This window comes from Charadrius vociferus, unplaced genomic scaffold, assembly GCF_000708025.1.
Source record: "Charadrius vociferus isolate BGI_N301 unplaced genomic scaffold, ASM70802v2 scaffold278, whole genome shotgun sequence".
Classification (NCBI taxonomy): domain Eukaryota; kingdom Metazoa; phylum Chordata; class Aves; order Charadriiformes; family Charadriidae; genus Charadrius; species Charadrius vociferus.
This window is the reverse complement of record NW_009649705.1, coordinates 2,372,363-2,397,613: the sequence shown is the minus strand read 5'-3', so window position 1 is coordinate 2,397,613 and position 25,251 is coordinate 2,372,363. Positions and strand designations below refer to the sequence as shown.

Sequence of the window (25,251 nt, the reverse complement as noted above, 5' to 3'; positions counted from 1 at the left end):
AAATGAGGTTTCAGTGGTCAGCTGTGGTTCTGGACAGATCTAATGGAAAACCAAAGTCAGGCCATGAACTATGAAGCAGACTGAGACAACTCTGCATGATCCCAAATTTGTGGGTTCACAGAGAAAAATGGGGAGGGGGGTGTTTTCCAGCTAGTTTCTACAGTGGGCTACCCAAACCAGACAGCTGCACGGTCAACATGGTCTGTTATTTCTCCAGTCTCATGCTGGTAGAAGGCAGCTTTCCAAGAGATTTCAAGATTTTGCTAGAAGGAAGGCCACCTTTGAGCTCAGATGCTCAACAGGGAAAATCCTCGTTTGATGGTAAACAGATATTTGGATGTGTGCATATACAGACTTCATATCACTCTGTGCTCTGTAGGCAATGGGAAAGGCTTTCCCTGTTTTACCCTCCCGCCTGGCTGTACTCCACTAGCATTGGCAGAGGCTTGCGTTCTTGCTGTACTACGGGGTTGTCCAGCAACATTTTTCATTCAGAAAGCTCCTAGTTGCCAAGATGTATTTATTATCCAAGTGAAGATTGCACAAGAGGTTACAATAAGCAAGACTTTTTCCCAAGAACATTGTGTCTGAAGGAGACAATAGGTCCTCCAAGATTTGGCAAGGGTAATTAATTGCTAACAACAACAAAAATTAATTACTTGCTTTCCATTCACAAAGAAGGATGGGCGACAGATGCAGGAAACAGATACAGGTTCCCTGCGGAAGGGAAAAAAATGAAGCTTATGCCAGAAGAGATGATCCAGAATTGATTACAAACCTTTCTGCGATAGCCCACCATTGTAGGAATTTTCATTCATGATTTTCAACTTACAAAACCTAAGAAAACCAGGAAACAATGTGTACAATATGCTCTGTCAGGACTGCTGCAGGCCCGCAGAACAGAGAACCTTATTTTGTAATATTCTCTATCTTGGACGCTTGATCCAATTTCGTACTCTACTTCTGTTTTGCTTGTTTTCAGGTTGCTAACACCAGGGGTTAAATTTTGCCCACAAATTCCCATGCCCAACTGTAACCCTGATTAAAAAATTCTAGCCACATAATTAAGAAGCTATCCTGAGAATCATTAGTGCCTCTTCGATTTTACTGTATCAAAAAAGCAGGAGGAAATCAGCATGGGCAGAAACCTATTGAGTACCCACTTGTTTGCTGCAGTATCACTTAAGTCCATTCATGAACCACATAACACATTCAGAAACTAATGGATATCTACCCCATGGCTAGTTAAGTGTTTTCTGTCCCCCCTGCTCCTGTTATAAAGCTCCTCCAAAACTATACTGCTTTAGTAGTGACAAACCTCCCTCTTATTTTCAGTTTAAATTACACAGGGTCAGTTTATTCCCTCTGCCTTTAGTTTCGATTGACTTCTAGCTTCAGCAGCTCTGCTGTTAGATACAGAGAGCGAGCCCCCTTCATCCCAAGGGATGCTTGCAGCTTGGGCTCCTGGGCTCAAACAACCACATTCTTTTAGTTTTCTCTTGTAGAAGAGGCTCTTCATTCTCTTTATGCCTGTAGTAGCCCATCTCTGTATCAAGAAAGATCAGACCGGGACATGGTTTTGATAAGCACTGCACACACCAGTTCTTGATGAGACGTGAACGGTGGTGGAAAAGTTATCCTTGTGGTAAAGTCATTCCTTCCCTTTGCTGATTTCAGCAGAGGAAGTTTGAATTTGGGGCTTTAATCCTGGCTTTTAGTCCTTGCTTGCAGCATTTCTACCCTTTGTGCTCCTGAAGTTTTTTTTTCAGTTCTGGTAGCACTGCAGCCCTTACAGTCATCCATTATTTTGGTCGGATGCTCCTGCCCTGCTTTGCACTGACTGTGCATTCCCACTTCACTTTGTCAGAGTGCTTCCTTTCTTTTTTTTTTTTTTTTTTTTAATTACCAGACTTATTAATGTGAAAAGCATGCAGGAGGAACACCCTGTAGTACATAAAGTTGGGGCAGACAGAAAAAGAATATGGATAGGTGATGAAATGTAAGACTCACTAAGTTAAATCGCATCAACATATGAAAAACAGAAACTGAACTGTAAATTAGGAATGGGGAATTACAGGTAAGAAACAACTTTAACCAGAAGGTTTTTATATAACATTTCCAAGGCATATTTGAAGAACTAACAAAGGGAGTATGCGGAAAAGATAGTGAGAATTTTGGAAATGATACAATGTTGTGGTAGACATCCTATCAGAAGGAAAAAACCCACAAAACTAACAAGACATTTGCTGCTGTGACACCGTTCATTCTGCTTGCCTTCAAAGACTTTCAGTCTTGATTTAGATAGTCACCTACAGAATGTAGGCATCTTTACTATTCTGTGTTTGTGCAACCTCCAGTACTTGGGGTCCTGCTATTGTTGCGTTTATGGCAGTATGACAACTTACTACTAAAGTAAGGTAATTAAGTCCAGCCCAAAATATTCAACTTGGAGTAATAGGCAAAAAGACATTGGAGGGCTAAAGTATCAATTCTCCTGGGTCCCAGGATGAAAACCCTCATATGAAAACCACCATGAACCATTGCTGAAATAAGACTACCTTAATCCTCCAAGCCACAGGACATGGCACATTTCCTGTAGCTATGGAAGGAATGAGGCAAAATAAAACAAAAGTAACTAGAGATTGAGAAGCATCTTTTGATGATTAAAATTATAGGTGTTCAAAATGTTTCCAGTATCTTTTCAGAATTATAATAGCTCTGGATGATTAAAAAGTAAACAAACAAACCAGACAAATGAAACCAAAATTTGAAATTTATCACATTAGTTTTTGTATTTTACTAGCGCTAGAGCTAATACAAATTCTTTCACAAGTATCACAAAAAACTCAAAATAAAAGGGCCATCATGAAACTTTTGTACTGTTTTTTCCTCAGGTGCTTTTCCTTAAGTTCATGACTAATCAAAGCTATTTAAGTTCTTCCAAGAGGAAAAAAAACACTCTCTAGACTTAGCAGCAGGGTACTTATAAAGAACAACTACCGTAACACCTTCACCAACTTGGAAAGCGCAAGAGAGAAAAAACCAAGAGCTGAGAACAGTTGGAAACATGACATAGCTCCTTAGCAGGTGTGCCTCAAAAGACACCAGTGACATCAAAATACTTTTTAACACTATGCAATTTATATGAAGTAGTAGCATATAACTTTTTTTTTTATTTGTTTGTTTTAACTGAACTGAATAGTACATTCCCCCCAGCAGCTCCTTTTAAGACACCCTGTGTTTGGCCATGGGTGTTTCAGAGAGGATGCCTGCCATCTTACACTACAGTCCTTGTGTTCCACGAGTTGCTCAAATATGGCTCTTTGCATGAAAAGGAGAGATACAAACTTCAGACTATAAGCCAATCTAAAGTCCCAAAGTGAAGACATTTGGAATCAAACCAAGCATGGCTGCTCAACATATTTCCAAACAAATGCTTGTAAAATGAAGGGATTATTTATAACAAGGCATCTCCAGACAAGAAGTGCGTATGTAAACACTTCAAGAAGCTCTGATGAACTATTCAAGAGATGCAATCTGTTTAGAGAAAAAACACACATGCACTGCAATGTCAATTTTCAAATCCAATCAGAACATTTAATCAGACATCTCCTGTTGATGTCCCAGAGAGTACGTGTGTACATACAGACATGCATGCAGATATAATATAAAGTGTGCATGCCTGTGTACGTGAATCTGTTGAAATTAATCTAATTTCAAGTAAGCCTGTGAGCCCTCTGAAATTAATGTACTAAAAAAGATGACACCTTCTTTCATGAAGAAATGAGCCTTATTTCTTATTTATGTCACCAGTCAGACAAGACAAGTAATTTCGTTATATATATTTATAGATACATTTATCATAGCATTTCTGGAAGCATGTCAGGTGCTCTGGAAAAGATTTGGAAAGGGGAGAGCCTGCAGGAAGCTGGAAGAAGTCCTGCCCCAGGCAACAAACCTGCACTCCACATGAAGCTCAAGTGTCATGAAAGAACAATGACAAACAGGCAGAGAAAGAGAGGCCATGGCATTAACAACAGTAACGGAAAGGGAGTGAAAATAATCAAAAGCCACTGTCAATACCACTTTTTTCTTTCCTTTCTTCCAAATAGGCTGGGAAGCAAGAACAGCAGGCCATCCCTGCTCTCCTTCAGACCCACTTTTCACATACTGAGCTGTCAGAATGATAGCATGACTCCTTCCTACTAGAGCCCACATTCCTGCCCCCCTCCTTTTTTTTTTTTTTTTTTGGAAACGGCAGTTTCTTACTCTAGCAGGGCAAGTAAATCAAGCTGGATAGAATAGCAGCTCAGTGAAGGCTTCATGATGAGCTTATTCCTCTTCATTAGCAGCAAGTGATGTGTTTGCTAATTTTATTGCTCACACATTAGCCAAATATGCGTTTGGCTGGCATTGCATTTACAATAATGCTATTTGTGTATCAAAGCATTTCTTTTCAGTGGTCACAGACACTAAGGTGAGTGCTTCCCATTGCTCTTCCTTCTACTATAAAGATACATACATATCGAGTTATGCATAAAAAAGGATTTTTACAAATATTCACAGAGCTTGCAAATGATGTCTTAGACAAACTGGATACAAGAGACTTGTAAACTGGGTGCTCAGATTCAGCAAGATGAGTTATGAGGTTTGTTGTCCAGGAATAAAGCCCCGAAGCACAGAAAAGAATTGTGTCAAAGACTGGAAGAGCTTTTGCACTGCTAAAGTCAGCTGCTCCCCAGAAAGTCACATGGTATTGCAAATATGCAATGCTTTAGTACTGTTTATTGCATTTCTCCATGTCCAACTCTACAAATTGAATTTTGCATCTATTTCTGTTAACGGTGCCTCTTTCATTTTTACTGAGTGCCACCTACTTAAAGCATTACAAGTTTTCTTCTATTTCATAAGATTGTAACATTTGAGGTGATACTCCTCTCCCCTCCTTTTCTTGTAACTTTATGTGGTTGTTTTTTTTTTCAGTTTTAAACCACTAGAACTTTCAAGTGTTGTTTTAAAACCTCTTCTCCAAGACAAGAAAAATTCAAGTAAAAACAGTAAAATTAAGTTGTCCATTCATATTCAAGGTCAAATACTAACATAATTTTCCAAACAAGGTTCAAGTGTATTCCTGGTACGGCCTTTAGAAGTTTAGGAGAGTTTTGTCCCCCTTAATTTTTCTTTGGGGAGTATTTAATAGAACTATAAAACCTCCAGGATATCTGGTTGGAATGCATTACCACTGAACTGTTCTGTCCTTTGAGGATTTATACCACAATGGGACCCCAACTGACATCAAGCAGTAATGCACAGTCAAAATGAAAAAAAAATAAAAATCTGAGAAATACAGCTCCATTGTGAGACAAATGAAGGCTACATCTCTCTCTGCCTCACAGTGCAATGCAGCCCGTCTCACGTGACTGATGAAACATCTGGGTTTTATCTTGAGATTCCTAATATTTTTCAGTACAGACACATACACACACACGCAGAGTGCAAGTGTGCTGGGCAAGACAACTTGGCATATTTATTGTTCAAAGACTAGGAAGATGTGGAATTTTTACATACAATATTATTTTTTAAAAATTTGTTGGCATTTTTGAATTTTATGTATTAACTGTAATGCTAGCTATCTTTTTTTAAAAAATTTCATTCAAAAATGTAAAAAACGCTTTTAACATTTTAAAATCAATATGCTCAACCTTGTAATACAATATACTCAAACTCTGCAACACTAGGGATCTCATTAGACACTTTTCCAGACGTCTCCACGCAGCACTTAGTTTCATTAACTCCATCAAATACACATGTATAACCACAGGTCTAAAAGTAAAAATTTCTTACTACTACTGACTGACAGTTAATGGTTTTTAAGACTACGAAAATACTCCTTTGTACTAAATGCTTTATATGACTGCTAGTCACTGCAGCCTTCTGCAGTTGCAAGATAAAACTCTCAAGTCTACCAGTGCTGGAGGCAAAAAAGAAAAAGAGAAAGAAAAAAACCCAGCTGGATAAAATATCTTAAGGTCAGGCTTTTTACATGTAAAGCAGCCGCAGCAAAATTATTCACATTCTTAGCACATAGCTGACCGGGACAAGATTCCACAGAGAGGTAAACAATTCCCCCAAGAGAGCAGCTGCATCTTCCTCAGTCGAGAGCTACAGGGGGGAGGCAGAAATGCCCACCAGGGTCCCCAAAACTGACCAGAAGCAGGAAGAAAATGCAAGACTGCTTCTGCTCCATGGTAATGCTTCACATGACCGCTCCTTTTGTGTGCTCAGTGAGAACAGAGAAGTCTAAATATAAATAAATAAATAAATAGAAATAGAGACAGTTGGTAACACACACTTTGATTGATGTCCTAGAGGAACCTTGTAAACAGGCACCCAAGTCCAGTTCAACAGAGAAGAGTAAGGGGAGAAATATTAGATAATACTGAACAGAACTAAAAAGAACACAGTCACCCAGGTTTGCTTTTATTGCGCAATTATTTACAAAAGTATCTTTTGAAAGTATAAAACCATTTATTTCTAGTTTTTTTACAATATCTCTCTTAAATTTACCTTTTTTTATCTGGTACTTCCTTAGCAGTATCTTTACTCAGTTCACCTCAACGTTATTTCTGTTGGCTACTGGCCAAGTGGCACACTTTAATAGTCAAGACACACAGTACTGAAGAAGCATCTTTCTTGCTCCACTCCATTTATGTGCAAAGGCTGTGATACGTATTTTAGGTTGTTGTGAGAAAAGAAATCCTCTTGCAAGATCCTCCTCAATGCCACCCCCTTAACATCAGCATCTCCTCACAAACCTGCCATTAGCCATCAATGAAATCAGCTGCAGCAACATGAAAAAAGACCATTTGTACTACTTCAAGCATTCATAACTTAGTATTCAAGTATTATCTTCCAGCTGCAAGTGTCGGCAGAACACTACTTCCACTTTGTCCCTGGCTGCCTGTCACTGCTCCCTGTGCCCGAGGTATCACCTGCTTCCCTCTTGCCTGACCACACTGCGGTCTGCTTGCTACCAGAGACAGCTGGGTTAGCATGACTTAGCTGTTGAAGCTAACTCAGCTCATTTTGACCCAAGTGAGCTAGGGTTAACTCCAGCAGCAGCTCAGCTGGGGCGGTAAGACCTGGGTGCGAGGAGGAGTAAGAAGAGACAGCACTGAGCAGATGGCCGTCTCGGGAGCACAGCTGGAAGAAGGAGAGCACGTGAGCGCAGGCTGAGCTTTCTCTCGGCATTTCCTCTGATGGTGGTTGACAGCCAAGGCAGCTGCCACCACTCTCAAATTCTCTGCTCCTTTCTGTGCCCCCCTGCCGTACCCCCCAATTGTGCTCATGTCCCTCCCACCATCCCCAAAAAGTTATTTTTAACCTGGATCAGTTCCCTGATCAGTCACCGCTCCGCAAACACTGTGCTGGCACAGCTTTCAGGAATGAACCAGGGAGGAACCAGTGGGAAGATGGTGGCTCTGGCAGCACCACCAAAAGCTGCTCTCCTGGAGCCCTCTTCTTCCTTCACACCAACTTACAAATTTCCCAGGTGAATGAAATATGCTTGTGATATCTCAGCCCACAAGGTTTTTCTTTTTTTTTTTCCTCTATGCTGCCTTAAGTAAGTTTTTAATTGCAGTATTTTGTGTGTTGGTGTCATATTAAGTTTAACAAGCTAATCCCTCTCTTATTTGTGCAGTTATCACCTAATATTTCAAGGCAACAACAGGACATTTTTCAGAAATACATTTGATCATCTTAAAAAGATATAGCCAAGGGGAAACAGTCTTACATGACAGGCTATAAATCAACATGTTAGACAAGTAATTTTAAACCACAGGAGGAAGAAAAAAAAAAATCGCACTGTATCAAGCCAATAAAAACCCTGTAACACTGACTCTAAGAGATATTGGACCTATTCCATAACAACTATATTTCTTAGGAAAACACAGTATTTTGAACTCTAAAGAAGTCTGAACTTGATTAGACTGAAACAAAGGAAAGGGAGGAAAGCGGAGCAGAGGACATGATTCCATTCATCCTTCCTCTACAGTTGAAGTCTGAGGAGGAAGCTTAAGAAGGCTCAAAAAAATAAAGAAACCGTCTCCTTGACCAAGTCACTCAGTGTTGACACATTTGCTTACTAGTTCCCAGTAATCCTGGCAACAGATCAATGTTCCTCACCTCCTTCTTTCAAGCCTATACTCAAATTTTTAGGAGACTGTTGTTTTCCAATGCTCTCAACCCATGCCACTTGACAGGAGAACAACTGGCAATTGTTTTCAGGCTTCATGATTGTTGTTGTTCTTATTATTATTATTACAGTACATGCTCAGTTGCATGAATACTATTCAAAGACAGCAATGTTTCTTCTGAGATCTTTAAGGGTACAAAATATTAAGAAACCAATAAGAGACAAGTAATCACTTTTCTTCCCTGAAAAAACATATTCTTAAAAGTAAGGTCTACAGCAAAATCACACTGAACAAAATTCTTCTCAATTATTTCAGATGTGGAATGAAACCTGGCCAGTGCTTGGGCGGGATAATACTAGGAGTAACACGCACAACACTACACGCCATGGAAGGGAGGCTGCTTAGTTCAGAGTCCCAGAAATTAGAACTCAGCAATACGCAGTAGTGCACTGGTGAATGTCTCCCTTTCTAGAGGAGTAAAAAAAGTATAGTTTCTATGCACCTGTTCAACAAAGCTGCCAAAGGTGAGGATATAAGTCTGGTTAGGCAATCAAGTTCCAAGTCCCTAAATTTTCCCTAAGAGAGTTGGGTGGAGACAGTACTCCTACTGGTTTCTAACCTGTGTGCATCTTGCCAAGTACTGTTAAACAGATGTCATTGCATCACACCACCCTGCAGGTTCATGAGAAAATCTGTCTTCAGACTCTTCAAGCATGCCAAGCCCAAAACAAAGCTAAGCCTCCATGGCAATGATACATGGAGACAGTCCCTGTATTTTGATTATCAAGTTCACGCTACACCAGTAAGCTCCAAGAGGTCGTCTTGGAGTAATTCCTACAGCTCCAGAGAAACACTATATACTCACTTCTTCTGTGTGTGCATCTTACTTGGGCTCCCATTTGTGTGCACACTGCCTTGGATAATGCTAAGAAATGCATAATTACAGTTGCAATGGTTCATGACCGGCAGTCTTCAAGAAGACATTCTGCTTCCAAGGTCAACATTCACTTCCTGTAACAGGCATTGCAACTGTCTATTCCTTTTCTCCAAGGCATCCATCAGCTCTTAAAATTGTCGACGTTATGTTTAATTATTTTTAATCAAGCTTTCCAGTATCTGCCACTACCTTCAGAGACTAACCAGAGAGGCCAGCAATAAGAAAGCTTAGAAGTATGTGTATATATACACACATATACAGAATTATGTGTGAAAACCTGAATTAGACAATTGTTTTCCACAACTGAAATTTGTAGGATTTATGTTCCACAACATGCAATATATCTGAGGTGTTGGAACTATCTGAAGTACTGCCATGCAAAGAAAATAGCAATATACTCACAGCAGTTCCACATACAACCCATTACTCGAATGACTATAATGATTCTGGTACATTAATTTTAGTAGCCAGTTTTCATCTCTGCAAAAGGGTACAGCTAAAAATCTAGAGCATAAGTACGCTAACCTGTAATAATCTGGCAGTCTACATCTTAAATAGGATCTATATCCTAAATGCCAAACGAGCTTTCGATGAGTATAACAATGCTCCCATCTAAGCCATCTATCTGCCAAGCAGCTTCTGCTTTCTTTCTAACCTGAAGCATGTGGGCTGGGGCATCCCACCACCTGACTACTCATTTACTCCTGCTCTGAACATTTACCCACATTTTCAATATAACCTCAAGCTCTCCTCTTGAAGAGCATTAAGTAAGCAGAGAGTAAGGATGACAGATACCTATGCGAACAATAAAAATACTAAATATCATTATCCTTTTATCTTCTCTGTGCTGCAACCTTCCTACATCCCCACCCTAGGAACACCAATTCAGGTTGTAACATCTTCTGGGTAGAGACCTCAATTTTTTGCAATGATGTTGCACCACACAGCTTTACTGCAATGCCAATGTAACAGTGGCTTTATATTTGATTATCACTGTAACGGAGCAATGCAAATGTGAAACCCAAAGTGAACAGTAAAACTCTCATTGGCAATTTACACTAGTAACATGATCAATACTACAACAAGCTTTTCCCAATTTCCAGCACACAGGTCATAGACCAGAGAGCCTGTTCTGCCAGGAAAGGTACCATCATGTTTTCTTGTAATGTCATCACAAATGCTTGGAAAACTCTATGGACACCAACATCATAATTTAGAGAAGAAAGAAGGAAAATACCAGGTACACTTCAAATTACAGGAATATCTTAACTGGTTATTAATTATCACATATAGCTGGGTTTAACTGTCCATGTAATCTGAAATCCAAGCTAACGATATTAAATGGATTTGAACAGATTTCCATTTAAGGCCAAAATCTGTGCCAAAATGTAAGTCTAAGTAAATGGACTTAGTATGTGTGTGTACTGGTGGAACAGGAGTTCTGATGAAATCAATAGGAATTTTACTGCTGATTTCAATGACAACAGAATTTCAGCCCAGAATCTTCATCTTCCAGCATGGTGGGGCTGGGGACACGGTCCCAGTCTAGATATGCACAGTTGATCTGCAATCCTAACCACACAACTCTTCCCAGCTTTCTCATCTCACCGCATTCTGCACAGCAGTGCTCAGAGAACAGAGCCAAATTCTGCCAGAAACTCAGACTGTGCAGGCTCTTCACATTTTGTCTTCTGACCCAAGCATCCAAGGGACCCTCTGTTGTTGCAGGTGGGGTCTGAGGAAGAAGAACGCTGTTACTCAGTAGCTGATGAAATGAAAAGGCCTCCCCACCCACCCCAGCACTTCCTGCAATGCTCCATACACTAAAGTCATATACCACTACAAGCTGGATCGCAGCTCAGTGCATTCCAGTGCACTTTGTCACGCTTCCCTGACCGATAGTATGCCAAAAATGACTAGTTTTAACAGTTCTCTGGTGAATAAAAGACTTCTGCAACTCTGAAACAGAGCTGAGTTTTTAATTCATGTTAAATCTGCTTTTCTGTTCTGAAGGAACATTTTTAATGCTGCCTGTAATTCCCCTTCTGTGCCTTTTTTCTTACTTCTGTAGTGACTTTTGTGAAGATAAAGGGAAAATTCAAGTTGACTATTTTTTAAAAGCCTTAAAGAGACCTCTAAAATATGCCTGAAGGAAGTAAAACTATGAACTAGCAAAATACAAAGATGAAAAAGATCAACATCATGTTCATATAAATCTAGAAACACATGGCAATGAGCCAGAAGACTCACAAGACAGCTACCATAGAGAACAAAATCCAAAGTACAGCTGGACTATCTAAACAAGCATAGAGCAACATTATCCAAGATTTGCACATTTACTGTTTATTTACTCAGTACCCAACTGAGCACAATCTTGTGGAATAATACAGACTGCTCCTGCAAACAACCCTTCTACTCTGATACTCTAAGCACTTGTAGTTATAAACTATGCCCTAAGAAACTTTCCTTTGTAATCTTTTATTCAAAACCCATGCCTACAACTACCAAAAGAATACAATTATGAGAAAACTGTAAAACTAACGTAAGTACTTAACAGGGTAAAGTGCTCATTGTGTCAATGTTTGGCTCCTTTCCACAGCAGAAGAATACCAGCATGTTGCATGTGCACCCAAAAAAGGGATCCCTCTTCTCTCCAAGCCAGTTAACTTTGCTCAGCACATCAAGAACTGTTGCCGGCTCCAGCCCATTTTTGGAACAGAGGGTTCCACTATCCAACCCCATCTCCTGGCTGACCTGGAAACATGCCTGCCCCGATTGCTACTCGCGTATGGAAATAATAAAGCTATTTTTACATGAAAAGCAAATCCTTTATTTTCCCAAAAGCAGGAACAACCACTGCAAAAGCATAGAAGCCGGGCATTTAGAATAGAGGAGGGTGTTACCTACAAGTACAAAAAGCAATTAAGCCTTGAGAACAGAGCGTGTGGGCAGGATGAGGGGTTAAGCATGACTTAATACAGCAAGCACACAAAAAACACTGAAAAGAGGGAAGCGGGGAGGAGGAAAGCAAGGAAACCTGGATATTTTATATTCAACAGGCTGGGAAGGTGGGGAATACGCCCCTCTCCTCCTCTGCAGTGCCTGCCAGCTAGAGCAAGCAGCAGGCACTCACTGTTGGGGGGCACTGCTGGGAGCCCCAAGCTGCTTTCCCTGGGGTGCAGGGAGCAGCTCTGTCTCAGGCTGCTGTTTCTTCCACGCTGCAGAGCTGAGGAACAGGACCTTCCTAACGCCTGAGCACGAGCCCTCACTGAACTTTAGTTCAGTGGCTTTAGTCATGCAGGTTGGCTTGAAGGCTGAGAGATCAAAACAGCAGTTCAGTGTGCACAATTAGGATTTTAATCCTCAGAAACAACATTCCATTTTCAAGGCAGATACTTTATTAGCACTAATGTTCCTCCACTTAAAACAACTAGTTTGCTACTAACGGCTGAACTCAGCACTACCAGGTCTGTGACCTGATTGCCCTTCTCCCCAAGTAAATGCCAAACATCGTCCTCTCTGCTCACACATCCAGTTCCTGCTTTTTAGCAGGGGCTTCAGACTTGTTATGCTTCCCATTTGCCCTCATGATTGTCAGTTATCACTTTCCTGTCAGAGAAATCATCAGTAATACCTCCTCTATCCCCAATTCCCAGACTGGGAAACCACAAAACTACCACGCGAAAGTGGCAAAAACCCCCCAGATCTACGGTCTAGGTGCAGGGTTTTCCCCAAATTCATGGACTCAAAACTTCGTGTGCAAGGAGGGTTGATGGTGCCCTGCAAGTTTGACTCAGGGTTTTGTCTAGTGCTGGGCAATGGTCCTATTTCAAGGTAATGGGAGAGAGGAAAAGAAGGAAGTTCTATGCACAGCTGACAGTAAGACAACAGGCCTCCCCTCGATGGTCCACTAATGCTATGACTGCTTGTTGTAGGGCAGGGTGATGACTGAGTTACAACTCCAGTAGACAGCAGTGAACCTGGGAGCACAAACCCTCCTCCACAAAGCAAGAGGAAGAAAATGGCTCTTAGCAAAAACCCAAGGAATCCCGTTAAACACAAAGCACTGCTATTTGCCCAAAATAGCGTTCCTGGAGATGCTGAACACATAGCAGGACGTTCTGACCTTCCCAGGAATCTGGAAGAAGGCAGCTCTGCCTCCAACACAGGAGCTCTGCCACAGACTGTGCTGAAGCTCAGACTCTCCTCTGCCTCCTGAGCAGAGGTGTTCCACGCTCAGGAGGCAACAGCTTCTTTCTGGCAGTAAATCTGAGCACCCATTTCAGCGTAAGCATAGAGCAGGGCCTGCAACAGCAAGTTCTCAACCTCCAGCAGTTTCTAATGCTTACAAACCACAGGGAAGTTCCTGGAAAAGTGGAACCGATTTGTTACAGAAGGTTTTACAGCACCAAAGTAGTACTGAAAAATACTTTTTCTAGGTTACTTTCATGTGGCTAAACACCCTGAAGGTTCACTTCTCAGTAAACAGAGAGATGGGGGGTGGGGGGAGGCACACCAACGCAAATGAAAATTCTTGTGGCTTGCTTTTGAATTTGCTGGCATTTCCCAGTGAGGTCCTGCTTTTGTAGTATGGGGAGCTGGCTCGCCATGTGCCCTGGCAGAGACTGATGACTTTTGCCCGCTTGTAAACTCCAAGGCTCTAGGTCTTTGATTTGCCCTGTTGAGCACTGCACCAACATCTTCTCCCCACCGCCTGTGTGACTACACCACCACACGTTTCACAGGTACTTTATAAAACACCTTCAAGAAAGCACTCAATGAACTTAATGCTTGCATTAGAGAACATAATAAAAAGATTTTCAGAATGGGAAGGATGGCCAAAGTGCAAGAAACAATCACAGGAAGGAGATGGAAGCAAGTTTCCAGCACAGCAATTGCTGGAGCACTTGAAAGAAAAAGAGGAATACCAACCCGCTCCAGCACACAGCCAGCTGGTCACTACCATGTCTGGGCAGCACACATTACACAGGCAATCAGGGGATCATCTAAAAGCACAATCAAGGAACTGCACTGGACAATCAGAAAAAAACAGGCACCAGCAAGGTGGAATGCCCGTCTCTGGCGAAAATTATTCAGCACTCATTTGGAGCCAGGACAAAAATAGCCCAATATGGAGTGGATTTGCCTTGATTCAAAGATCTCTGTCATATGGTCACAACTTTTTGTATTTTTAATTGGGACAGCCAAAGATTTGTTTTGGTTTTGTAAACCAGGATACCCTGCACATATTAGTATTTCCAAGGTTCCAGTTACATTAATTAAATTAGATTTTATGCATCTTTATCAGGCTGACGTCTGGCAGGAAGGTGCCATGAACACAGTGACTGCGCCAAAGCTGGAAGAAAAGCATGAATGGGACAGGTGGCTAGTTTAAGCACAGACTAGAGAGTCCTGACACTGAATGGAAGAAAAGATGCAGAAATGAAAATATATGGGGTGTGCTGTCAAAGTCACATTACAGTTGCATCTATAGTTCTTTAGGATGTCACATCAAACCAAAAAAAAATAAGGTTGATGCCTATAAAAGAATTCTTTCTTAATAGTTTGCAATTAGTAAAAAAAATAATTCATTTAGGGTATTCAGAGGCACATGGAGAAAAGCATGTAGGAGTTGTTGAATATTAGTCATTCAAACCAATGGTGCAGAAAAAACAATGCGATAGCACAACAGGTAAAGGAAGGTACAGACTTGAATAGCCTTGAAGATATTTAACACTTGATATAGTGGAAGCACAAAACGAACAGTGAGAGAAGGAAGCTGCAGAGCAGCAACAATGATCTCCGAGTCTGTGCTGACATCTTCTTCTGTTTTGAAATAACCCACATCCAATGGATTCATAAATGGTGGCTAAAATCCAAACCTAACCATATAAAGACTCACAGAGGAGTAATTTTACACTGCTAGTTGTCCTACTGAAGTCAATCTCTTTAAAGGGCAAGAACTTTATTATCACCTAGTATCAGCAGCCTTCTTTCTAGCATTTTATGTCTGTGAGGAGTAATACACTGCATCGTTGCATGCTTTGGATGGAATGAGTAACTTACAAACCATGCATTAGAATAACAGGATATAGAAAACAGTTACAAAATGCTTGGTCATTCAAGCAATCTACATTTAAACCACAACATATTTACATTGCTTATATTTCTTTAAATGCATAGAGGACTATGTGTTGCACTAACAGTTTCACATATGCACACATACACTGATAACAATCAAAGACAAAGCAGCACAGAACATAGTGATTTTCACAGGCTGTCCCTGCCATAGCCGTTACCTGATTCACAAAGTTACGAGTACACAGCGTTCTTTGGCTTCAGTGTTCTGAAAATTAACTGACCTAGAAATAATTTTATTTTAAGAGTATTTTCATATCATCTCCTCTTCTCTTCATCATTTGCTTCCCTGGGGAAATATTTGTAATTGCCTGGATTCAGTTAAAGTGAAGAGCACAAGTTTCTCATCAGGAAAAATCCATCTCTTACACTGCAGGGAAGCAGAACACAGCCTCAAACATTAGTGTCTTATTTACTTAGACTGAAAAAAATAATCTTCAGTGCCGTACCAGAGCCTACAGATTAAGTTCTTTGCAAACAGCTGGTACCATGCAAACACCGCAGTTGTCATTATACACATGTGCACACATGCATCTCTTGGGTGAAATCTAATTTCTACATGCCAATTTGTATACAAGAAGTTTCTTGTGAACTGCCAGTGGCGGTCCACACGGCAGGACAAGGCCATTAGAAGAAAACCAGTTTTGCTGTGCTACAACCAGCTGGGTGAACCCATCAAGATCAGAGCTGACAGAACCACCTCAGCAGAAGCCACATGGTATTGGGGAAGACACATCAGCTGCCAAGTAACATGAAGTCGAAAATATTCCATCAGCAACAGTATTTTGGGTGACCAGCAGCAGATGTGTAGAGCAGGCAGACAGCAAGAGTTTGACTGGTTGACTTTCCCCAGGTTTTTATTTAAGGATCTTCTGAAAATGGGAAATCAGGATCCCTCTCAAGTCTGGACAATACGAGCCTGCGGCTGCTATGGTAGGATAACACCAAAGACCACAACGCCACAGCAACTTCAGCCTCTATTTTGATAATCAAAGGCATTTTTAATTTATTTTTTTTTTTTCAAAAAGCTAGGGAACGATGAAAACCTAGAAATAAGGACTAGCATTTTCCAGTCTAAGCAACACAAAAATGCCAGATCAAAGCTACACTCATGGTTAGGTTACGAACACAAGCAGAAAGAATGAAAAAAGTTTAATGTATTTCACATGCTGTGCACATGACTTATATAAGGATAAAGCCCAAATTAACACAAACATCTGTAGCTTTAAGCAAACAGACAGGGTGTCTGTCCCTCCTTGATTTTACTAGCGAGTACTGCGTTTGTTCCAGCAGTACTTGATTGTAAAACATCTACTCTAGAGTAGCTATATCCATAATGAGGCAGCTTGCTATCTAGCCAGAATTCTTTCCTAAGTCAAATAAAGGAAAACCTGGGCCTGCCCAGCTGTTCATTAAGACAGATTAAAAAAAAAAAAAAAAAGAAAAAAGAAAAAATTTAATGGTGGGGAATTAATGGACAGACCCACTAAATGAGAAAAACAGCAGCTGCCATCACCAAGAAAACTCGACTTGAAGGTCTTTTTCATGTCTCTCCTTGTCTATTTTAGCTAGCATTGTAGACATGCATTTGCAAGGCACAGAGACAGCCAGTACCCAAAGAACAAAGACTACATGTACTGGAGCCTGATTTATGGTAGGTTGGAGGGATACACAGACAACACATATGGGACATGGACATTCTATAGGAGTCACGACCACCACAAGCAGCTGCTGAGCAGGATTTGAACGCTGTGCCCAAGGGAGCACCAACAAACTGTGCTCTGCTTGAGAGTGACACGATCAACCTCACAACCAAAAAGCACTTCTGTGTTTTGTAGCACATAACCATCCACCTTCAGAGCAACAGTGGTGTGATCCTCAGTCCCTACCTCCTGGGCATGACCACGCTGGTTGCTGTTTCTCCTTCTAACAGGGGTCTGGTAAGAATTCAGCCAGCATCTTGAATATTTCCAGAAAACAGACAGACAGTTGTAATACTGCCACGCTTTCAGAAAATGCAGTCACAGTAACTTCATTCTGCCTTTGGGCAAATATGACAGTATCTGGCAATGATATTTTACAAATAAAATGGAAGAAAAAGTAGTTTAGTTCCCTTCAGTTTATCAGATTATATTATGCAATTGAATGCCTGGCTACACTCTTGTAATTTAAATTACTATAAACTCACATACCTGGTGACAGTATTAGTATTTCTACACAGGGTACAGGTGAAATTCCTCATTTTTTTTTTCTTCCTGTTAATTTTCAGTTCTGCTGATCAACTAATTTCAAAATGTCTGCAAAATATTTTTTGTGGGTGTAGCAAGAAAAAAGAGTGAGGAAAAAGGAGCGCCATTGTAAGTTACTCTATGTATATTCAGCCATGCTTTAGGAAAAAAAAAAATTAAAACAACAACAACAACAACAAAAAAAAAATCACTCCACACAAGTATGGCCCATACCTGTATATCACATAAGAAGTAGTCATGGACTTTTATTTGCATTCTACTGATATCCAATTAGCAGCTTTAACATAAGCTTTTATTTAGTTTAGCAACTACCAGAAAAGCATTTCTAGGTTGAATTAAATGAGTTCTAAATGCACATCCTGGATTACCTCTAAAGACTGTAGCACGCAAAAGCCTTGCATCCAGTCCTTCTACTGAAATCTCTGTAAGTTTAACAACAACATTCCATTTTTTTGAGAAAGAAAAAAAAAACAAAACAAAAAACCAGAAACACAACCAACAAACACAATGAAAAAAACACCCCACACACACTCCCATGCAGAGATGCTATTCTTCAGTCTCAGCATAAAATCACATTGTTTCCTCTCAGATACAAGCTGAAAAGAGCAGCAGAGATTTAGGCTGAAAATAACAAAAAAAATGCAAAAGGAACAGTTACACCCTACTACTATTGTGATATCAACTTCCTGTTATAATAATGGCAATCTTCACTTTTGGTCACAAGGGCTTTTTTATTCAGAGATTGAAGTTAATGCTTATGAAGAATTTTTAGTGACTGTGATAAAGGCATTTCCTTTTTTTATTAAAAAAAATAATCCATAGCTCAATCTTCTCCTGGCAATTAAATTTTAATAAATACAATTGAAGTATCCAATGCAAGTTAAACCTGCACCCTGTTACAGCAATTTTAGACTTCTGTATTACCTCACAAGCTTCTAGAATGATTATCTGACATGAGGAATAGGGAAGCATCAGTTTAACATAACTCAAGATTCACATTTATCTGCAGCTGAAGTCTGGGATCTGATTCCTGTCCTGTCATTTCAAACATAATTCTACTACCAAGACGCAATTTATTCTATAGTTTGCCAAAGAAGAAAGGAGACTAACAAGAATAAAGGGCACCGTTTAAAAACACACTGCAGTCTTGTTCAGTGCCATTTTACTGCCCAGCTGCCAAGAAGCCACATCTTGTCATGTGAAGGAGCACATGCAATCACCTACCACTGTGAAAACGCAAGGGAAGACACAAAATTCTTCTTCTTTCCTCTGCAGCACAAGAGCATACTCTAAGCCACACTCACACAGAACAAATCCAAGAGCACATTCCCAAATATATTGCAGGAACTGCATCATGACACAGAGGATTTAAGTATATTCACTAAGACAGTGTCATGAAGGAGTGACAGCAACATAGGAAGACTGGAGACAAGAGAAACAGGATAGAAGAGAGAAATGTCAGAAGGTATCAGCTCAAGAGCAGTCCTCACCTCTTGCTTTCAGCCCCTGAAAAGCTATGACTCACTTTTTTTTTCTGAAGCAGCTAAAAACTGAAAAAACTTAAGGGGATAACTTCAGGTGTGCTGGTGGGAAAACATATGCCTTGATGGAAGAACACTGGATGATACTGGAAACTTCTCAGAAATGAGAAAAAAGGTTGAAACCAAAAAGGGAGGTTAGAGAGAAAAGAAAAAAGTATAGGAAAGGGTTATGAAACAAGCTCTCAACACAGCTAGCAAATAGAAGACAGACTGAACACCTTACCTTAAAATGAGGGAGGCAAATGAACACCCAAGAGACTGTTGGCCTGAATTATCAAATCTACTTCAGTTGCTAAAATAAAATCCTTCTCCTGCATTCAGTAGTGAGTGTCCTCATTTGAAGGCCCCTTTTTTCTCCTTGTAACCCCAGAATACTTATTTCTTCCTAGCCTGCAACATAGCTTGTAATGACTCTTGCCACCTTTAACATACGTCCCACAGAATAACCTACGCAATCTTCTAATAGCTCATTCTTCAGCCATTTTTCATCAAAAAAACAATCTGGACCCAAACCACACAGTTGATGACTAAGATGTTCAACCTGGAGGTTCTGGTACGTAGCTGGGCAAGCAGAACTCTTAACACAGGTAAAGCTTACCCAATCAAAAGACAAAATTTTGTTATGGGACAGGCCAATGTTATGAAATTAATTCCCCCAAAGTTTGCTGCCATTCACCTTGAAGGCAAGCTGGTTTTTTAGAGTTGTATATACATCACAACAGGTATTTTCCTACAAGCAAAACTCCAACCATGCATTGTCTGTTACCAAAACAAAATTTTGCATTGTGTCTGCTTCCTGTCATCGCTCCAATGACAGGATGAAGAAGTCATACTGTGAACAAGCATGACTAAAACTCTATAGAGAAAAGAAAAAACAAAATACTAATTTCCCTCACTTAAAGTGCAAATATTTGTTCAAACCGAGATAAAAACTGTATTCCCCATTCTCAAAGTTTCCCAAAGTTAAGCGGTAGTTCCCAAATCAGAGTAGAATCTTTGCCAAACGGATTAAATAAAAAGGATGTCATCCATGACAAGGAGCTCAAAAGAATCCTGGAATGCAAGAAGGAGGAACTAAAAAACCAAAACAAAACAAAATCCCCAAACCACCCCACTTCTACAAAGTGAATTCCATTAATTCAGTGCAACACAGATGACAAGATGGTGAGCTTGATATTCTTAGACGCTTACAGTACCCACAAACACCATTCCAGTTCCTTGAAAGACACTATAATTAGTGTCCAAAGGACACATCTTCCCCTTCGGAATGTTCTGATATTGGCACAGGTGGGGTGTACATGTTTTATTACAGAGATATTTATAAAAGCCTCTGGAAAAAAATGAAGCATAAGAACTTCCCCACTTCACAAATTCACACAGTTATTCAGCGTATAGTACATGATGCATGCTACTGAAGGTACGTAGCCTGTAAAAAATCCTAAAACATCATTTTTTCTTAAAAATAGCTGCCCAAACAAACCATGTCTAGAAATCTTCACCCAGAAAAGGCACCCTTGATCAAAGAAAAGAAGTTTGCTGGGGGGAGGGAGTGACACGTGTGTAACATTCCACAGTTCATCTAGAACTGCTGCAGCCCACTCTAAATTACAATGTCAGTGGCTGTTTATGCTCTAAGGAAGTACAGTAAGTACAGTACAGCCCATTCAGGTTGCTGGAATGTCACTGATCATATGCTCAATTGCATCTATTCATTAGAAAAATTCAATCCACAACAGCAGCTGCATTTACCACCACACCCCAAGCGCCATCCAGTTGCCCCAGGTGATTCCAGCGGTTTACCAGCCTCCAGGACAGACGTTCCACACTTTTGTCCCTCTGCAGTGACTGCAAGATACACTTCCAAGCCCGAGGAGTTGTATTTACTAACGAACAGTATACTAGCAGTGCTTTTGGCTTCAAGCTTTTGCAACAAAAAAAGTTCAGCCTTTTGCAGTCATGTTCTACAAGTTTCAAAACAATTTATGTTGCACTAATTATTTTTGATTGAGACTTGCTGCATAATTACTGTTGAAAAGATGACTTAAGCAAACAACAGACAAGTTACTCCATTTGTTTGAGAAGAACTATGACTAATTATGTGTGTAATTCTGTTTTGTATCTCTTAAAAAGAAAAAAAAAAAAGGGTGTAATCCTGGTTTCTTTCAGGTCAACAGCAAAGTCCTCATTAATTGGGGGAGTGGGGGCAGATTTCACTGGGGTGGGGGCAGATTTCACTACAAAATCATAAGGTTCACAATAGCTGAAAAGAAATCTTTGTGAGAAAACTTGGGTCATTTAAAAAGGCATTGGCAACTTCCTAATAAATTAAAAAAGAAACTGTTTTCAACTGTAACACCTATGATGACTGTAACAAAGACACAAGAATTTTGTATTTACTTCACGAATTACACTACATTTTATATACTCATTAAGTTTACTAACCAGCTTATAACCAATTTCCTGTCTGTGTGTCTTTCATAGAGTAAGAATAAAGTAATAACATGTTATAATGTTTCCTTTTTTTTTTTTTTTTTTAACTAAACCAATTTAATCTTAAAACTTAGTCACTTAGGCAGAACAGGGAGCTAGGAACACTACCTTTATGTTACCTAATAGGCAATTATTTCTTGTAGTATGTAAAATGGTTGTTAAAATCTCACCATGCTACAGATATGCTAAATGAGTGGAGCTAGTAAGAGTAATAAATAAAGTATCCTTCCTCTAAAGCTGAGGGCCTCTAAAATTTATACTTCTTCCTTCTTAATTGTCGTTGCTCCCCTTCACCCCTCCAAAAATCCTTACTGTGGCCCAATAAACACACCGAAGAATCCTGATCCTTGCATAGTGTCCACCAGAACAGACTACCCACAAGGTTAGGATTATGTTCTGGTATTCCACCTAGAACACCAAAAAGCATCAGCCCAAACCCAACTTGAAAATGGAGCTCACATAAGATCAAACTGAACAACAGTGTTATAGCCATTTATTCGTTCTTCACGATTTCCTAGAATGTCCATGATTAGAGCTTCTTACAACAAGCTGACAACTTCAGGACACTTGCAGCCACTGAACAGCTGATTAGTGTACCATGAAGCAGGATCAGGAGGTGTAAGATCTTGTGCTCTGCAGCCTTGCTGGAGGGGAAAGCTCAAATAGACCATTAGCTATTAATGGGCTTCAATGCCCATTTACCAACTTCACACTAGCATTTAGTCCACAGGTAAATGAAGCATAAAGTTTCTTTCCCCAGAGAAACTGAAGCTGACTTCACTTCTCTGTTAAATCAGAGATCTGCTAGCTGCCTACAGGACTACAGAAGATGCCCATGCAGTAGGCACTTAAAGGCTTTGATTCACAAGCAGGAACAGGGTAGCTTGGGATGGCTGATTTACTACACATCATGCTCTGAAACAGTTCAGCATTTGATTCAAATCAGTTCAGGCACCAGGAGGAAAGGAAGAATCCAGAGGTAGTAATCAAGTCTGTCACCCTACACCATACCATCCCCAGGACCAGATACCATTCACACCATCTCAAGAAGCTCCATTCATTCACAACCCTCCAGGACAGCCAACCTTCATATGGCCTGGACCCGTATTAGGAAACCCAGCAGTTTTAGCCACAAGACTCCAGTTTTGGAACCCCTATCTGGACTCTAGCCAAATGTGATGCTGCTTATGCTTAGGTCTGAACACCAAACACACCGAAGGGATAGGCCAAATAACATCATCTCCAGGCAACAGGTCACAGCTAGGGAGAAAACCTAAATGTGATGATGGAAGGATCACGGCCAATGAGGAAAAGAAACACACCAACCAAAAACATGCTGCCAAATTCAAGGAGGTAGCAAAAATCTCCGCATCAGAGTCAGAACTGGGTTCATTCTCAGTGCTCTAAGAAGCTATACCATTGTATGAACATTGAAGTCAGAACAGTTAAAGATATTAAAAACTTTGCATATATAGTACATTACACTGCCTTTAATACCAAGACATTTTAACAGGTGCTCAGGTATTTGTTTTATACATTGGCTTAAAATTTTTGTGCTGTAGTGTGCTCAAAGTATTTTCCAAGATTTCAGTCCAACAAGCCTGTTCTGTGTGTGAACAATTTGTCTATGTAACCTACCAAATGCACATGTCCAATCCAGAATCCAGCTGTGCTCATTTAACCTTGGCTCATATGCACAGGGAGTGTTCTCATCCTAAACAGCTAGGGAAATTTAGAGGGTAGAGTTCTAAAAAACACAGTGTTTTCATGGTATGCTGAAGATCAGAGAAAATCCTTGGTTCCTCCAGTAAAATAATTCAGTACAGTATCTTAGTTCACTGGACTAGGAGGTGTTTAGTTGTACTGCAGCACTTCTCATTGGATCTGTAATCTACTCTAGCTCCGACTGTCTCATGTAGCGTAAACTGTTTTGAATAGAAACAGCACTAATTAATGTCTATATACCTCCACAGAAATGGAGACTGTTTACAATAATGCCTGATGTTAGTGTTGTTATACAGATTCTGAATGTGGTCTAGGAGAGTCAAGAGACTCACACTCTGCCACGAGTGAACGGAGGTCAAATTTTGAAATCAAGGAAATGCCACTGAAAGCACTTTGGGTTTAAATTTCTCCAATTTATAATAAGGACTATAAATGGAAATGTTTCAGCTTGTCAACAACTGCCATTCGATCACATGGCAAAAAAAGTTGTTTCTACAGCAATCAGAATACGAACCCAGAAGAGCAATTCATCTCTAAAAAGCAAAATTTTGAACTATTCCTGGACAGAGGTGAAAGTCAATACCAACACTGGAAGCACATACAAGATGAATGCAGCTCAACACAGAAAGACCATGTTTTGCACCAGGTGAACAGTCTTTGAATTAAGAATATGTTCTAGCATCAATCTTAGAATGACAAAAGCAACCACCTCTGTGCCAAGTCCCTTATTTGAGACATGGCTTCCACCTCTTGATAGAAGCAGAGAAGGTGAGGAAGAAAACCAACCACTGCTGCTTGCTTAGCATCCAGCCTGTTCCACCCGCTTGTGGCAAACAGCAAGTGCCCTTCTTCAAAGACCATATAATGTCTCTGTTATTTCTGCTTGTTGCTTCTGACAGTGAACTGAGCTTAGATGTGCTAAACTAAATTCCACCCTATTACTCATAGCTAAGGCTTGTTCCAGTATTTAGGGGAAAAAAAAAGAAGACAAAAAAGACAAGAAAGAAAAAAAAAAAGACAAGCTACCCTATACAGCCTTCTACATCAACTGGAGAAATCATAAGAGAATCCTAGAGGTCACCATAACCATCATTAACATGAGTTAACCCCATACTAGGCACATCTCTCAACAGCAAGTCCATCTACTCTGCTAGTCATACAGCACCACGACTGCCAGAAGAATCGATGCCTCCTGTCAACTGGCAAGCTTGGTAACGTCCATCAAAATCCTTTCTTCAGTCCTGAGTATGAATGTGTTTTGAACACAGTGACAATCCCCCCTCCAAACTCATACGTACCTGATCACAACCTGCATTCACCAGTTCCTGGAGCATCTGCCTATTTACTTCAACAGCTGCTGTAGTGCTTGACTCATTAGCAAAAGGCAGCAAAGAATATCTAATTTCTCGCAGAGCTTTCTGATACGGTCCAAACTTAGGCGTTTGTCTCATCTGCTGCTGTCTTGCAGCATCCTTCCCTATTAAAATCTTAGGGTCCAGAGAAGTTTCACTGCCTGGTCCAATAGGTAGTCCCTGGCCAGAAGATTTGGATGGTTGCTTTAAACCTTCTCGAATCTCTTGTAACCTTTGTCTGCTGTTTCCAGAATATGTCGTAGCAGGAAAAGTCTTTGGCCTCATTGTTAATCCAGTTTTCTCTGAGCATAAATACAGATTTATTCTTAGTTTTTTTAAATTACTTTAGTTCAAAAAAAGTGTCACTTGATGGTATCAATTTCTTGTAAACATAATCCTTCGACGAGAAAAAGAAAAGGCAATATTCTCAAGAAATTTCTGCCAACGTTTTACTTCAGGTCACGATCTTCACATTTCCTACAGAAAATGAAAATCCTTGGAATCATCGTTTTGCAGACTGACAGTGTCTGAAACAAAAGAAAATAGAAAGTACATGCAATTAGGTTGGTATTGTAAATGCCTCTGAAGGGACAGCATGACAATTAATCAAGTGCAAGTGAA

General features: G+C 40.2%; 1 protein-coding gene across 1 annotated transcript in view; it reads right to left on the bottom strand.

Moving 5' to 3' along the window:
- LATS2 (large tumor suppressor kinase 2) overlaps positions 1-24,915 on the bottom strand; it is a 41,335-nt gene extending 16,420 nt beyond the window's left edge. The window contains exon 1 of the mRNA XM_009890623.1: positions 24,577-24,915. Within this exon, the coding sequence (XP_009888925.1) occupies positions 24,577-24,915 (339 nt within the window). The remainder of the gene's footprint in view (positions 1-24,576) is intronic.
- Positions 24,916-25,251: the final 336 nt, after the last annotated feature.